Consider the following 15199-nt stretch of genomic DNA (forward strand, 5'->3'; position numbering starts at 1 on the left):
CACATCTAGAGACATAACAACATAACACCAGCCTCTAGCACACATGTTATTACAATGCATTTTTATGTGATGATTTATCTCGCTTTTCTTCTGTCAGAGATACTTCATGTGTAATTCCTTTTGCGTAATCGTTCATTGATTTCATATGCAATAATTTTTTGAATGATTACTATGCTTTAAAAAACGTACAGTACCTAAATTCGATGTATTACAAGTACGCCTATTTCGAATGCATTTATGTATTTTGGGGTGGGCAATGTTACACATGCATCTTATTGCTTAGTTTTAGTAATTTTGATGGACATGAAAACGTGGAGTGGGTGTTGCGTGCTTATCTAGGTTCCTGATCGATACTGTGACCTTATGCCCCTATCCGGCTATAAATCCATTTATTCCCTATATTGGCATAACCGTTCAAGTGCGATTTTCTGAAAAGTCATCTCTGGCCTCACACGAACAGAGCCACATTCCAGCATGACTCTCTGCTACTTCCTTTGCGACCAATTAGTGCAATGACAGAGCAGCAGTCGCTATCTGATATTCCTAGATAACACTCCGAGTTCTTCAACAAGATAAAAACTTAGCAAACCTGGAAATCCCCGCTTGCTATGTTTTGATTAGTAATGGAACTCTAATGAGCAACTGATAACTGTCACTTCCTAGTGACATCTTTAATTGACGTCTTATGTCCAGCAAACTTGCGTCAAACCCGGCACCTGTCAGGTATAAATATTACCAACGTTGCCTTAAGCAATGCGAGTTCGTTGCCTGTTGCTGATGCCAGCTGCCTGCATGACCCTGTGTTGGTAAATCTAGCACTCTGTCGCTGCAGCCTGCTATCCTGTGGTGGTGAAGCTGCTGATTACCATTATCGCCGCTACAGCGCGACCTATGGTGCAGTACGCTTAAGGAGCTGAACAGCCGTCCTCTGCGAAGACATCCAGCAGATTCCAGCTGCCCGCGGACGCTGTCACCCCTCCTTCCTCGACGCGCTGAAGAGAAGCCGCTGCCTTTCTCGTGCAGAGAAATCCAGTCCCGGCGCTTCCGGTTTACCCTCGCGGGTGACTGGGATATCGAGAGAGACCCCTGAAGGAGATACCAATCCTCCATCATTCTATTCAGAGGTATGGTGTTGACTAAACCCTTAGACGAGAATTCTTGAAACAAACCTTGGCAAAACCAACTTAACTTAAAGCTACTTACTTACTCCCCTTTCACGTGTTAGGCTTAGGTCAGGCACACTGGGGTAGGCTTAGTTAGAAGCACCAGTTGAGTATGTTAGCCTAATGTATATATGACTGTATATATGTTTTATTACTTTTAAACCATTGTATGGCTAAGAAACCATATCAATGCTTTTACAGTTCTATTTCGCAATACTTATCTTACTGTACGTACTTTTTATAATAACAATCATTGCAATTGTGGCAATACATTTCTCTTGTACGAGAAGAAAGACTGTTCAATAAATGTTAACCCTTTATTGATACACGCCCGTCTCTCTATTCTCTACATCTCGTGAAAGTAAACTGCACTAGACTGACTGAGTGAAATCTATGTCTATTGTTTCACACGACCCTAGAGATTGACTCTTGATCTGAGGAGCAAAGTTGTCATGTTGCACGGTTGTTGGAAAACTGAATCCCTTCTTGTCTGTGCCAAGGAAGCTGATCACTTCCTATGCAGAGAAGAAAGTTTCCAGTGACCTCTGAGCTAGTTGGTAACACAACCCAATTAAGTTTAGCATAGTCAGTGGAGGCCTGGAATATCCGCAGTTCCACGTCGATACTACTGTTTATGTTATTCCAATGCGCAGGGCCTAGTGGGAAACTAGGAACTACACTACAGTAGAGCTTACATAGATACACAACACAAAGGTAGAAGCGAGGCGTATGCAGCGGTGCAGCTAAGAGCAGCAACCGGTGCCACACGAGAGAGACTGCGCTACACGAGGACCGACGCCACTCACAATACTGGACATAGAATGACGGCAGATAAAAAAACTCCGGCAAAGGAGAGCGGTCGGGGCTCACAGTCGGTGCACCCCGAACCAGCAGGCTCATACCGGAGTGACCTCGCGCTTGGATTGGAGACCCTCGGCGCATTGTCGGTGTGCACAAGAGAGGAGCCTGGAGGCTCTTATTGTGTGAGAACTCATGGCGCTACACACCGAGATAGTGACTACACAAGAGAAGACGTGAGGTCTGCATTGGGAAGAAACTTGGCCGAGGGAACAGCCAGTGCGTTTCCACACCTGCAATTTTTCGTCCTGGACTGTACTAACAAGCAGGCAGACAACAGAAAGCTACCCCAATACGCTGGTCCAACGGGTGGAAGCTGACTGGTCGCTAGGGCGGTGCTTGTTTCTACACTATCTGCTATGGGTGGCGCCTTGAATTGCTGCCCAGCCTAGTGGTATCTCAACACTGCCAGAACCTGTGGTGCCCACCACCGTCTACTGACTGTGTCTCAACGCCACCCACCGACAACGGAGACATGGAGGGAAAATTGGCTACTAGGGGGGCGGGCGCTGCAGGTTGGCGATCTTAACGTGATATGTAATTAAAATGGGTCCATCCCAAAATTATGCTTGAAGGAATGCAGAAACGTTATGAATTGATGAATGTATTGCTTTGAAAAAGGGGCGATTTTTTTCCGGGGGTGGGGTTTGTTCCCCTGTTAAGTGTGCCTTCCTCTCCAGCCCTTGCTTTCCTCTCACAATGAGGGCCGGACTGGCCATATTGCTAGCTGACATTTCCCAGTAGGCTGCAGACCAAGGGCTGCTTTCAGAGTATGGCGGAACGCCGTGACCCCACCATGCTCCAGAACCCATGCCTGTCTGCAGCCTCCGGCCCTACGTGGTTAATTTAAGTTTCCAGTCCAGCTGCGTTCAAGTTACCAATCATTGTTCCCATGTGCCTTAGGTTTATTGGTTTGATTAAAAGGAACCAGCTTCACGGCTCAAAATGCACCGGGTTGTCTCCTCAAATCCCAGGACACCGCGCGCTCACCTTCAAGATGCTGTTAGTAGCGGGTGAGCATGAATGCCTCGGGTGGGCCCTGCAATGTTGAGGCGGGGTGCCTGACCGAGGGGGGTGCCTGACCGTGAGTGGAATCCCCCAGGCCTTTCTAACCCTGCTCCAAGGAGCTAACGCTCAAGATAATACACTGGGTCTGCAGCGTGGATAGCAACATTTTCATCAATTTACAGTGGATGGAGTAGGGCTGGTTAAATTAATTTCTCCTGGTAAGGGGATTATTTTAAGACTGTTCTTCCTGCTCAATGTTTTTTCCCGTTCATTTATAATGGCGAAGATTTCGACGGATTTGTTTAATTTAGAGCATGTGTATACTTTTGTTCCCCTGGAATGGTCTCATGGACTTGCCCTGGCCTCAACCCTTCAGTAGGTCAGTTGCATCCAATTTATCAGACCGCGCTAATCTCATAATCTGGCTGTGTCAGTTCAATTATAGGTGAGGGGTACGCAGGGATTATCTACTCCTAGGCCGAATTAGCGAATCTGCTGATGAGGTAGCTCCGTGGGTTAATGTGCGTGTTTACTCTAAAAAGAGAGTTTTCCCAAGCAAACCCAGAAAGGACTGGGAAATATCACAATCAAACAAAGAAATTCCTTTTTGTGTGTTCCAATTCATATGCTCACATTACTTTCCCGGTCTCCCTGGTATCACTCGGGATACCAGGGAGACCGGGAAGGCGGACCGCTGCTATTTTTACAAAAGGCGCTGACTATTCCCTCAAAGTATACAGAGGAAGTGACCTTGAAACACAATAGAGGAGAAAAAATACCCTCGTGCAAACAAGGCCAAGAACTAATAAAATTTAAGAATTGAAAGACAAATGAAGCTCTAAACTAAGCGCGGCCCACCATGCAATAAATTCTCTGATGAAATAGAGTTGAAGTGGAGGTTCATCATTTACTGGGACCCCAGGTATACTTATCTGGTACCCAAAAGATTGAAATTAACAATAAAAAGAAGATTTGATGTTTTTAAACCATTTCGTCCTGAGGAAGGTGTTCTATAAAAACGAAGCACCGAAACGCGTTGACATACGGATCTTTTTTATGTGTATATAAAAATTGTTTTATTGTAATGATGTATTGTGAAATATGTACTGATTTACTGTGAAATTCACCAAAATTGAACATAATGTTATTATGAAGAATATATGTGATTGATTTTAATGGATTTTTAAAAAAAATAAGCATCTATTTCTGTACTTCTTTTAATAAAAAGTACTAAGATACATACATTTTTATGTTGTGATTATGTTTGCATAGGGCTTTATATAGTTTGAAATTGGTCTAAACAAATGGTTTTTGGAAAGTAATGTGAGCATATGAATTGGAACACACAGAAAGGAATTTCTTTGTTTAATTGTTAATGTGCGTGTTGCACAGATCTCTCTGTAACCAAAAGACCACGGGATTGTATGCGGACCACGCCTTCTGCTGACTAAGAATGAGATGTATGTAAAATCTGCAGGTTATGGGGTGGGAACCCGGCCTGTCAAACTTCTGACATTGATAAAATGAGCTGTGCTGGTCTGCAGGTTGCACGGACAATTCTTAAATTTGACATTTATCTGTGCCGAGCTGTTTACCGGTATATTTCTCAGGCCCAGCACAAGGTCGCCTCCCTAAAGAGGAAAGTGGCTCCGCTCAGATTAGCGAGTTTGAGGTCAGTTGAAGGGTCGTGCGCAAGCTGGGTTAGATTGCTAGTGGGCGGGTTGTGAAGCGATGGAATCAGATGAGATCACATGGAGAGTTGGCAAAGTAAGAGCTGGGCTCCGGAGGAGCCGCGATTCAGCTCTGTACCATCAACTGTAGATACTAGAGACACTCAGAATTCTGAAAAAATTAGAAGGATCCCAGCAGGTACGTTTAGTCTTTTTTAATTCCTCTAGGATTGCTAGATTGGTGGTGTAGCTAGGACTTAATGCGAAGACTGAAATAGATTCCGAACGAACCCGCAAAAGCTAGAAAACAAGCGCTCGTCATGATGTTGACTTTTCTCTTTTCTGCCGCCGCACTTGGACTGCCTGGCCTGCTTTCCTTCTGGCTAAACACATGTCCCCATAAAGATAAGAAACCTTTTACGCCAGAAGGAAAGCAGGCCAGGCCGTCCAAGTGGGACGGCAGAAAAAGAGAAAAGTCTACGTCACAGAATACTCTTTCCATATGGCTGGCCACCGTTTAGCATAAATGGTGACGCCGGCCAATGGGAAAGAGGGGCGGGGCTTAAAGCCTGTGACTCTAAGCTCCTCTAAATCATTAAATCTCACCAGCGAGACTGCGCAGCCTACGCAGGCGAGACCTAAAAACAAGGTTCTGTTGAGATTTCAGAATTTAGTACTAATTGTGGCTAAAAGTTGCAACACTATAGCCTGGAAGTCAGCCGCAGCACTCCCACTGAAACAGTGTGCGGGCATGCTCCGCTGGGAACCTGCCAAGCTACTAGTGCGCAAACAGACGTGCCTGAGGGGGGATGGGCTGGATCCATTGGAATGTTTGGACACTTAACTGGAACAACTTGAGGCAAGGGCTGACGATTGTCCCCCTTGAGCGCCTAGCCTCTAACTCTGGGAGGCAGAATGCAGGTGGGTTCCCCTTCTTGGCCGAGCCACCAGACCCCTCCCTTCGGTTGGCATGTTGGGTCGTCAGGTGTTTGATCCCCTTCCAAGACCTCTTTGGGGGAGAGTTTGGGTTGAACTCTCAATTTGTTGTAAAGCATGGTCGTGAGTGCTGAAATATTCGATGGAGCTGGTGTACTACTGGATTGTGCTCTGAACACACACACGGGTGAGGTGTTTATTGTGGTTGATTACATTCATATTGTGACACTTGTGACATCTGGCAAACTGTTTGCAGAAATAATATACAAAAGCAAACATTGTGCTCTTGAGCCTCTGCTGGTAGTGTATTATCTTTACTGGGCCAGGCATTTCTAGCCCATAGTCGCGTGCCTGTCAGAAGGTGGGGGGTGGAGATCCCTAGTAGCCATGTATCCGGTGGCTGATGCGACTGTACTGTCAGACTGCCTTCCTCTGCCACAATGTGAAGTTACTGTATGCCATATGTGTACATTTGTTGATTGCATCTGCAAAGTGTAAAATGCAATAAAGATATTTACTAAAAAAGTTTCCGGGGCTGGCTCCAGAAGGATCTACTAAAAGGAGGTCCTGCCACCCAGTCATTTAGATAGTTGCCTGTGTACTTTTACTCGTAGGTCACTTGCTAAGCTTTGTGATTCCACCACCATGGGAGGCGGCTGAAATGAGAAATATGAAGATGAGGTCATTAAATGCAAGTGTTTTAGGAGGCATGACTGAATAAAAATTCCGACTTGCGCATGACTGGCCAACCTCTGAATAAGCATCACCGGATTGTGTTTAGATTACTTCTCTTCCGGGTCGAATCACTATGTCTGTTGTTTTGTTTGGCAGGAAAGAAGAGGATGATGTCTTCAACACACTTGTGTCCCTGGAGAAGCAGATGCTGGAGCTGATGCTCGAGAACTTGGAACTGAGACAGGACCGAGATCGAATGATAGTTGAGGTGGAGAACCTGTACCGTCGGCTCAGTCCAAGCCGCCACACCATCAGCCAGGATTCCCAATGCTACAGTCTCAGCATGAGTCACGACAGCCGAGGAGTAAGTTGTGCAGGCCTTCCCTAGCTAGGGCACACTAGCTCTGGCATAACATTGGGTACACATGCACCTTAAAGAGTGCCTGTGGCTCCTAACTTCCTGTGACCTGTAATATGCTGCAGCTCCTCATCTCATGTCTTATTGAGGCCTCTCTTACCATGTCTTCTCCTTGGTTCCATGCATCCTACATGGTTCGCCTGCTTCATACCTCGTACCTTCTCAATATTCACTCCTGTCTTGTCCCACTTTCCTATAAAAGGCATCTCCAAAGGCAGAAACTAGATCCTTCTCTCTCACCAGGTTTCCCTGGACCTCAGCAGTCAAAAACCACAAGCTGAAGATAAGACAACGGAGTGTGTTCAGGATCAGGCAACAAGCAGCATCAAAAGCCAATGGCGCCAACTGAGGAGACACATTGAAAAGCTACGTGGACAAGGTAGGAGCATCAACGCGTTGCCGACTTCTGTGCATTATCCCTACCTATCTCTTCAGTTGGTGTATGCTTTTCTCCTAATATTCGCTTGGGCGTGTACCAGCATCGCCCTGTCCTTTGAGACCCTATTATTTTGGTCCAGAACCAATCTGAGTTTAATGGACCATATTAGTAAATACATTCATTTACCACTGGAAAGCAAGAGCCACCAAAACTATTTGAAGGTTGGAGAAACTAGACTCTTCTCCACGTATGTCCTTGATGTCCCAGATCAGAACTGAATTAAGCCTTGTGAACTTGATCGAGGAATTTCATATCTTCCGATTTAAATGGGAAGTCCTCATTTACTAGCATACTTGTTTCACGATTTTTCTTGTCTTGGTGACCTGTGAATTCACTCTTTGGAGACCTAACATTTGGATTTTCTCACTGCCTACTTACCTTTTTTACCAGTGCCAGGGGAAGTTTCTGTTCAGTAACGAAGCTACACTTCAAGTCCTATTGGTCGCTTTACAAAAATATCCAACAGCAACTATCTTTACAGCCTCGTTTACCACTTTTAACTAATTCTACACTTGAGGGCATCCTGTTGGCGATGCTTCAGCACCAACTAGTGTTTTTACATTGGGAGACTGCTCCTTCCTGAGCAGAAGGCTGATATTAATTTAAAGCATTAAACAAATACCTTCAATAGTTTTCATAATCTGTGCTCTTTAATCGTAACTTAATATTTATGGCCAACCTTTCCTTCATAGTGGTTTTGTGTCAATACTTTATTTTCCATGAATTTCGAGCATTATCCTTTTTAGACACAAATCACATCTTTATTGCTATCTACGAAATAAATAAAACCATGTTTAATCAGATCTCAGAGAGCACCTTTCTTTGATATAAATTCATAAGATATTCATAGGTTTCTATCCACAAACAATAAAACCTGGTAAATCAGAACAAATGCAAGGTGTTTCTGAGAATAGTGGAATAGTGGAAAATCTCCACTTCTGTAGGGGTGCTCTTCCATCAGGAATACAAACCGTTGTTACAGGAAACGGAAACCACTTTCTAACCCCCCCCCCCCCCCCCCCCCCCCCCCGTCGATTCAGTCTTTTTCTAATGTTCTGTGTAGTTTCTGCTGCTTTCAATGTTGACCCTACATGTCTGAAACAAGTAAAGTAAATATCTTCGTTGGGAGTCCGAATGCTTGTTTGCTGTTTTTCATTCTAATAATTGATTTATGTTCAAACCAATAAATCCCTTTCAGTTTTGCTGACCCGCGTGGGCAATTAATTGTGTCTACATGGCCTACGTGTAGCAAGTTGTAAAGCCTTTTGCAGCAGATCTTTTCTTGTATGTGATTAATGCACGTATGGACCAGTCATAGTTTTATTACAGTTGACACCCGGTCAGCAAAGTTTCGTTCTGTTGGTTCAAACGGTTGTTTGTTCCACTGTCTTAAGATGATTGAGGTGGCATTCCTAACTCTTTCAAGTTCATCTATTTTTATGCAAACCTAGTTTTCTCTACAAAATAACCAACTTATGGTAACTGCGTCAAGCGCCAATGGTACATATTGTTGAGTCAGTCTCCTTACTCCATTATGAATACTTAGCACCTTATCCCGAAGATTCAACTGGCCAGTCTCATTGGTCGGCTTGAGCTTGGGGCGAGGAGTCTTCGTTCCTAGACAATGTGCTATGCTGACTGGAATGATGCAACCAGTGCAGCCGCACCGGACGCTGTGTTTAGAAATATCTCATTGGTTTAAAAGCACCCACTGCAAATTTCCTTTTATGTGGGACACTTTTCAGGCAACAATAAAATGTCAAAATTACTCTGGTAACTAAAGGTCCTGCTGGAGAGAGACTGGAATGTGTCTAGTGGCAGTTCTCAATCATCATAAAGTAGCAAAGCGGGTTAACCCCTTCGCTGCTGATGACGAGCTTAGCTCGTCATCAGCCACGGTGGTCGCGTTAGATGACGAGCTGAGCTCGTCATCTAACGCAGCTTTTGGAAAAAAGCCGCACAGCGCAAAAATAACCGCCGCAGCGATGCGGTTAATATGCCTGCTGCAAAGAACGTGTACCATGCAATCACGGAACTGTATTTTCAGTGGATAGGTCAGTGGCGTTACTACTTTTGTCTCCTAGATCCCATTGTTACTTGCAGTTCATAAGTTACAATCCTAATATAGCACAGTGACCTATGGACTGCCATCAAAGAGCTGCAAGCAAACTGCATGGCATAGGTTGGACGATAATGTTTTTCCCCCAGTCTTTCATTATCCTAACGCTGTTAACAGTTCGATTGAGCAGAAATACATTCTTGTTAGTAAGCCAACCCCAACCACTGTGGTACATTTTAAATACAGAGTTTGTGCTTCTCCAGACCAAACATTCTTAAAACATACTGCCCACCAGTATCGGACACGTGATTTCTACACCTCGTACTCTTCGTTGTCTTGTGACGTTTCCTATAGACTGATTTATACACTTGAACGATTCATTGTCTCTGTATAATGTGTATCTGATGTAAAGTGTTCTGACACCATACACTGGTATGATTAGCGCTGTGAAACAAATGAAATGCATGAGGGGCTATGGACAGAAGGGTACTGTTGGAGGGATAGAAGAAGGAAGAACACCAGAAGTGTTAAATAGGAGCTCTTAGTAAGTTGCTGTCTGGGATGAGTAAAGGAGAGATGGAGGAGGGAAGAGATTGTAGAAAGAGATTGGGAATAAAGAGAATGGGAATAAAGAGAATCGGAGTAGAGAAAGGAGGGTTAGGATGAGCCAAGAGATAACAAGGGAGAGTTTAGTATGGTTGTTTGGGAGATCAGCGTGGCAAACTGATGTTTGGGGTGAGCCAGGAGGTGTAGAGGGGGAAGGAGTCTAGGAAGGGTTATTTTGGAGATAGTAGTAGAAAGTGTTTGGGATGAGAGACAGTGAAGATGGAGGATACATAGATAGAGATGTAGGGCGATGATAGATCAGAGTAAAGCGTTCAGTAGTCCTTTTTTCCCCTTTTCTTGTACAATAGGACTACAATAATGAATATATAGATACATGATTCCATAGTACAGGAATATTTTTGTAAGGAATAATATATTGATATGTGTGGTTTGTTTTTGTGGAGTAGTGAGAGGAGATATTGATGTAGTGGTTTTCTGTGAAAGATTTAGATGTGCAGTACTGCTGGTGAGTGGTATTTGAATAGTACAGTGGGTGTGATGTGTTTTGGAGAAGAGATTGTAGTGTGTAAGAGGGGATGGACAAGTGGTAGGAGTTCTTGTGTTCGATTTGATCCTTGGAATAAGAAATGTGTGTGGTGGAGTGACGTGTAAGGATTGTATGGTTGTGTGTAATTGGTAAAGAGAGGAGGAGGGTGTTGGTGGATGGTGTGATGGAAGGCTGAGTATAGGTTTTTTATGATAAAGGGGGATCTTTTAGGAGCAAGTAGAGGATAAATCTGGTGTTTTGATTGAACAGGGAGTGTGTGTCTGGATGCTTTAAAGTTGCAGTGTGATGAGGCTCTGTGTTGTGTTGACGTGTTAGTTGTGTAGGACAGAGTTGTTTTGTGACAATGAAGGGGCCATAGTGTTGTTGTTGGGGTAGAATTGGGAGTAGGTGTGGTTTGTGGTGTTTTGTATTGATTCAATACACATTGAAATCTGTTTGAGGTTTGTTTGTGGTGCATCAGTAGAATGCCTTAGCTGATATTGTATTTGGATTTTGGCGGATGTGGATCGCTTAAGTTGGTAGCTCATAAGTGAAACATGGGCAGCATCTCTGGCCCTGGGCCCAAACAGGCAACTGCCCTTGTCCTCTCTGCCCTTAGGCTTGAAGTCCAGGGTGAGATGCCCTGAGCGCTATTCTTAATATTGCCTTATTGGCTAGTGGAAGCCTAATCAAAACCCTAAACTCTAGAGCCAATAGGAGATATGATCCTAGTAACCAATCTGAGCCCTAGCCCTGACAGCCAATCAAAGCCAAAGCCCTAATCACCAAGTCCAATAGAAAACCCTAGCAGCAAAAAGCCCATCAGAACTTCAACCATAGGCCCTTTAGTCCTATAGAAGTACTAGTCCTAGCAATCAATCACAGCAACTGATTCAACAACCCATAGAAAACATATGAGCCAAGTGACCTTAAGCCCAGACTGCTGTGGCAGGGAGGTGCGCCTCTATTCGGAATTTCCTTGGATACAGATGGGGATAATTCACACTTCCTAGATTCTGGATTATACTTTTCGGGTAAGGGACAATTTTGAAGCCGCTAAAATACTGCTTTTTGTGCATTTAAACTAATCACTTTTCAAGGCCAAAGACTAGCGCTGCATACTTTCTGAGAACAGTTTAAAACCACAGAGTAGATTAAGCAGTCTTCTAAGCACACTCTGGTTACTCATTGAGGTGTATGGGTGGTGAGGCTTTTATAGTCTGTGAAAAACTTGGACGGAAATGCATGTTCGCTTCCTATGAAGATTCAGTTGTGTTAGTCAAAATGGACTTAAAAAATGCACTGCATGTGGTTTATATATTTGAAAGACTCATTATGCAGCAACACGTTGCATTCTGGGATTTGACGTTTTTTCTTTAACCTATTTGACTAAAAAATTCCTGCATGCAAATCCCTCATTTTGCTCCACCCCAATAGCAGCTGTGTGCGGTGGTCCACTCTGAGTCAGAAATTCCTCATTGCAGTAGGCCCTCAACATTTATGACCCAAAGTAAAAAATGTGTTTGAGGGTCTGCCCATATCTTTTATTCAAACTGGTCCAGTCAACCATCAAAAAATGCTTTCCCCAAAACCAGCCACACACCAGCAACAATAGTCCCAGAACATCAAGATGTCCTTACCCCTCAGCCCTCTTGGGCCCACCAGAGCCACCAGAGAGTACCTAAACCTGGAACACAACTAGTTAGGTGAAAAACAAAGCTGTACCCTGTGCGGTTCCCGGGGGCCCACATCAAAGAAAAAAGAAGTGATGGCTTTCGCTGCAGAGTTGTGGCAGCAGGGGAGCTTGTCATTCCAGGAGACACGAGAACAGGGGGGGGGGGGGGTTCTGCCTTGTTAGGCCTCATAACTGAACTACAGCTTCAGTCCTCTAGCGCAGTCATTTTGGGACCCAAGTCCGCACATAGGGCATGTCACTTCAGAAAAAAAACCATTGGCTTTGCCAATTATTGAAGTATTAGTGTGCTAAAGCATGTAAACACAGGCATGCAAAACATGCTCTGTGCAACTAGACTCTTTCTCTTCTGCCTGTGACCTCCTTATGCCCCAAACCAAGCAGCAGGTTACAAAGACACCTGGCACAAGCATTCTTTGCACATTTTGTGCATACCTGTTGCATATTAAGCCAGTTTTTTTTGCTACTGGGTTTTATTACTGCTCTCAATTGCATGTAAACATATCCTTTTGAGTTTACCCACTTTGTCCAGTACTCGGTCACAATCCCCTCCTCTAGTTTCATGTTCAAATTTCCCCATTACGTTTATTCTCCCCCTTTTAGGCTTCTCCTAATGTCTGTCTGATGTTCTAGGATCCACTTTCTAATGTTTACCTCACCTCGTTCGTATTTATGGCCTTTTTCTTAATGAGGTGAGCTTACAGGAGTATGTCTCTATTGCCCCTCACACTTCCCTAGGTCCAGTTTCCTTCAGTCTTTGTAGGGTCATTGGGGAAGAGGAAGAGAACATAGGCTATGTTTTATGCTCCTCTTCCTGTCATTATGTGCTTAACTGCTTTGCTGCAGCGGACATTCTGCCGCGGTGCGAGCGGATTCGAAGCGTGCGCAGATCTGACGGCCCCCAGCCGTCGGACGCACATGCCCACCGTGACGTCGCATGGAAGGAGTTAATAATGGTATGCTCTTTAGTTCTCAGTTTCCTTTAGGGTCCTCTGTTGAAGGTTTGGAATTCTATTAGTATGTCCTCCGCTCTAAGCTTCACATTTTGTTTGTAAGGCCAATGGTTTATGATGATCATTGGGTTAGTAAAATTGTTCTTTGTTCCTTCTTATTAATGGCTCATGTTCTACTCTGGTCTTTCTTGCTGGTGTCCCATTCCAGGCACCTCTTCTCTTATGTTCTCGTATCTCTCACCTACATCCTCCTTTCTATTAAAGCCTATTCCTTTGTTTTTATTTAGCAGGTTCTCGCTCAGTGGGGCACAAGCGTGAGCGGGACCTGGTGAACAGTGTCACAGACCATGACAAGGAACTTGCAAAACTCAAGGAGGAGCTGCGGGAGATGAAGCTGAAGAAGGGTGGCCGGTGGCGAAGCAGCAAGAGTCCGGACCAGGAGCTGCAGGAGCTTCGACGGGAGGTTGCAGAGAGCAAGAAGGTGGCTGAGATTCACGACCAGGAGCTGGAGAAGCTTAGGCAAGAGGTTGCAGAGGGCCACCATATTGTAAAGCTGAGGACGTTTGAGCTGGAAGATCTGAGGCAGGAGATGGAGAAGAACCGACTGACAGGAGAGAGCCAGGACCAAGAATTGGATACATTGAGGCATGCGATCGAGGAGAACCGAAGGAAGGTGATGGAGAGTCCAGAGATGGAAGCCCTGAGGCAAGAGATTGCTGCTAGTCGGGAGCTCATATGCCAACAGCAACAGCTACTGCAGGTGAGTGGGGACTCCCATTGTGAAGTTAGGAAAGGTATTATTAAGCAATGAAAGGTGAACATGCATGGGAGTGACTGCAGAATTCAAAGGAACATTTGATCTGAGCCTTCCTCCAGTACAAACCCATCTATGTTTATCATGATTGAGAGACCAATATCTCAATCCTAGAGCTTTGCCTGCCTGCATCTCCCACTGTACGATTTCTAAAGTGTTTTTATGGCTTAGCAGCTTCTTCTGTTGGCAGTCCAGCAATATAATCAGGTGCAATGTCTCGATAACGTTGTTGGTAGCCCTAGGTATGTGGGTTCTGTCATCCTCTGGTGTAATGACTCACAACATCCACGGTTTCATCATCTCACATTAGATTGCGCCACTCTATTTGCTTACACACAGGACTTTGACATATCAGCGTTGGCAGCCTCATCCTTACACCGCAGTAGCAATACCAACTTCTTTCTTTCTTTGAAATCTTTATTTCGGCATTTTTTGCCATAAAAGAGTACAGATAAAACATATATTTTCGCAACACGTATAAAATAATACAGTTCATGCAGTCATAAAAGATAATTAAATCACCCCTGGCGTTCATTTGCAATTAAAAATCGTCGCTTGGACCATATAGCTGACCAGTACTTTGAAAGTGCAAATACAATGTGTCCAGACGCATCTGTCTTAAGGATTCTCAAAGCATGCAAACATTGGACGAAACCCATGTTGTTACATAACGGTAATAGCCAATACTTCCTGGCTTTGCTGTACGCTGGACAGAAAAAAAGTATATGCAGTTCATCCTCTAAGCTACAGCTACACCCAGGACAAGATTTGTTCGTGGAGGCAGACCATTTACTCGTAAAAGCCCTTAAGGGTAATGTACCATATCTCCATTGTATATAGAGTTTCCTTGATCCAATGGGATAGATAATGTCCATGAAATCCTCCAAGCAGGATGATATTTTAAATGTTAAAAACAGTTTAGTCAGGGTGCCAGCTTGGGAATCGTACAGTATTGTATTAAGTTTGTTATCCATAAAAGACCTCGTAAGGGTCTTGCCTGAAACCTCACGGCACGCCCTTTCAGGATCATGCCACAGGGTGGGCAGACCCATTTTACCAAATTCCTGTTAAACGAAAAGAAGCCAGGAAATTTTTGCTGCACTATTACAATTTAAGATTTCTTTCAGTTCTAGCCTGTAGTTCAACAGTTCTGGCGTTATCCCGAGCCTGCGCCAGAACCGAAGGGGTTTTAGTGCTAGCTCGTCCTGGATAAAACTCAATCCCAGATCTAACCTTAGCGGAAGAAGCGGTGTACTTTGGGTAAGCGCCAGTAACTGGCGCATGAATTTATTTTCCGTATTGGGAATTTCGTGCCTGCAGGAGTGCCCCCAGAGCTCCCCACCATAGAGAGCCGCTGCCCTCGCCTGGGTTTTATGAATCTCCAGATCAGGACTCACTGGTTTAAATGACGATGTATTGG

General features: G+C 44.4%; 1 protein-coding gene across 1 annotated transcript in view; it reads left to right on the forward strand.

The window, feature by feature from the left end:
- LOC147748721 (uncharacterized) overlaps positions 1-15199 on the forward strand; it is a 121736-nt gene that overhangs the window by 72795 nt on the left and 33742 nt on the right. Inside the window, exons 2-4 of the mRNA XM_086963687.1 lie at positions 6467-6674; positions 6972-7107; positions 13253-13725. Of these exons, the coding sequence (XP_086819813.1) occupies positions 6467-6674; positions 6972-7107; positions 13253-13725 (817 nt within the window). The remainder of the gene's footprint in view (positions 1-6466; positions 6675-6971; positions 7108-13252; positions 13726-15199) is intronic.

The sequence above is a fragment of the Lissotriton vulgaris genome, chromosome 1_1 (genome assembly GCF_964263255.1).
Source record: "Lissotriton vulgaris chromosome 1_1, aLisVul1.2, whole genome shotgun sequence".
Taxonomy (NCBI): domain Eukaryota; kingdom Metazoa; phylum Chordata; class Amphibia; order Caudata; family Salamandridae; genus Lissotriton; species Lissotriton vulgaris.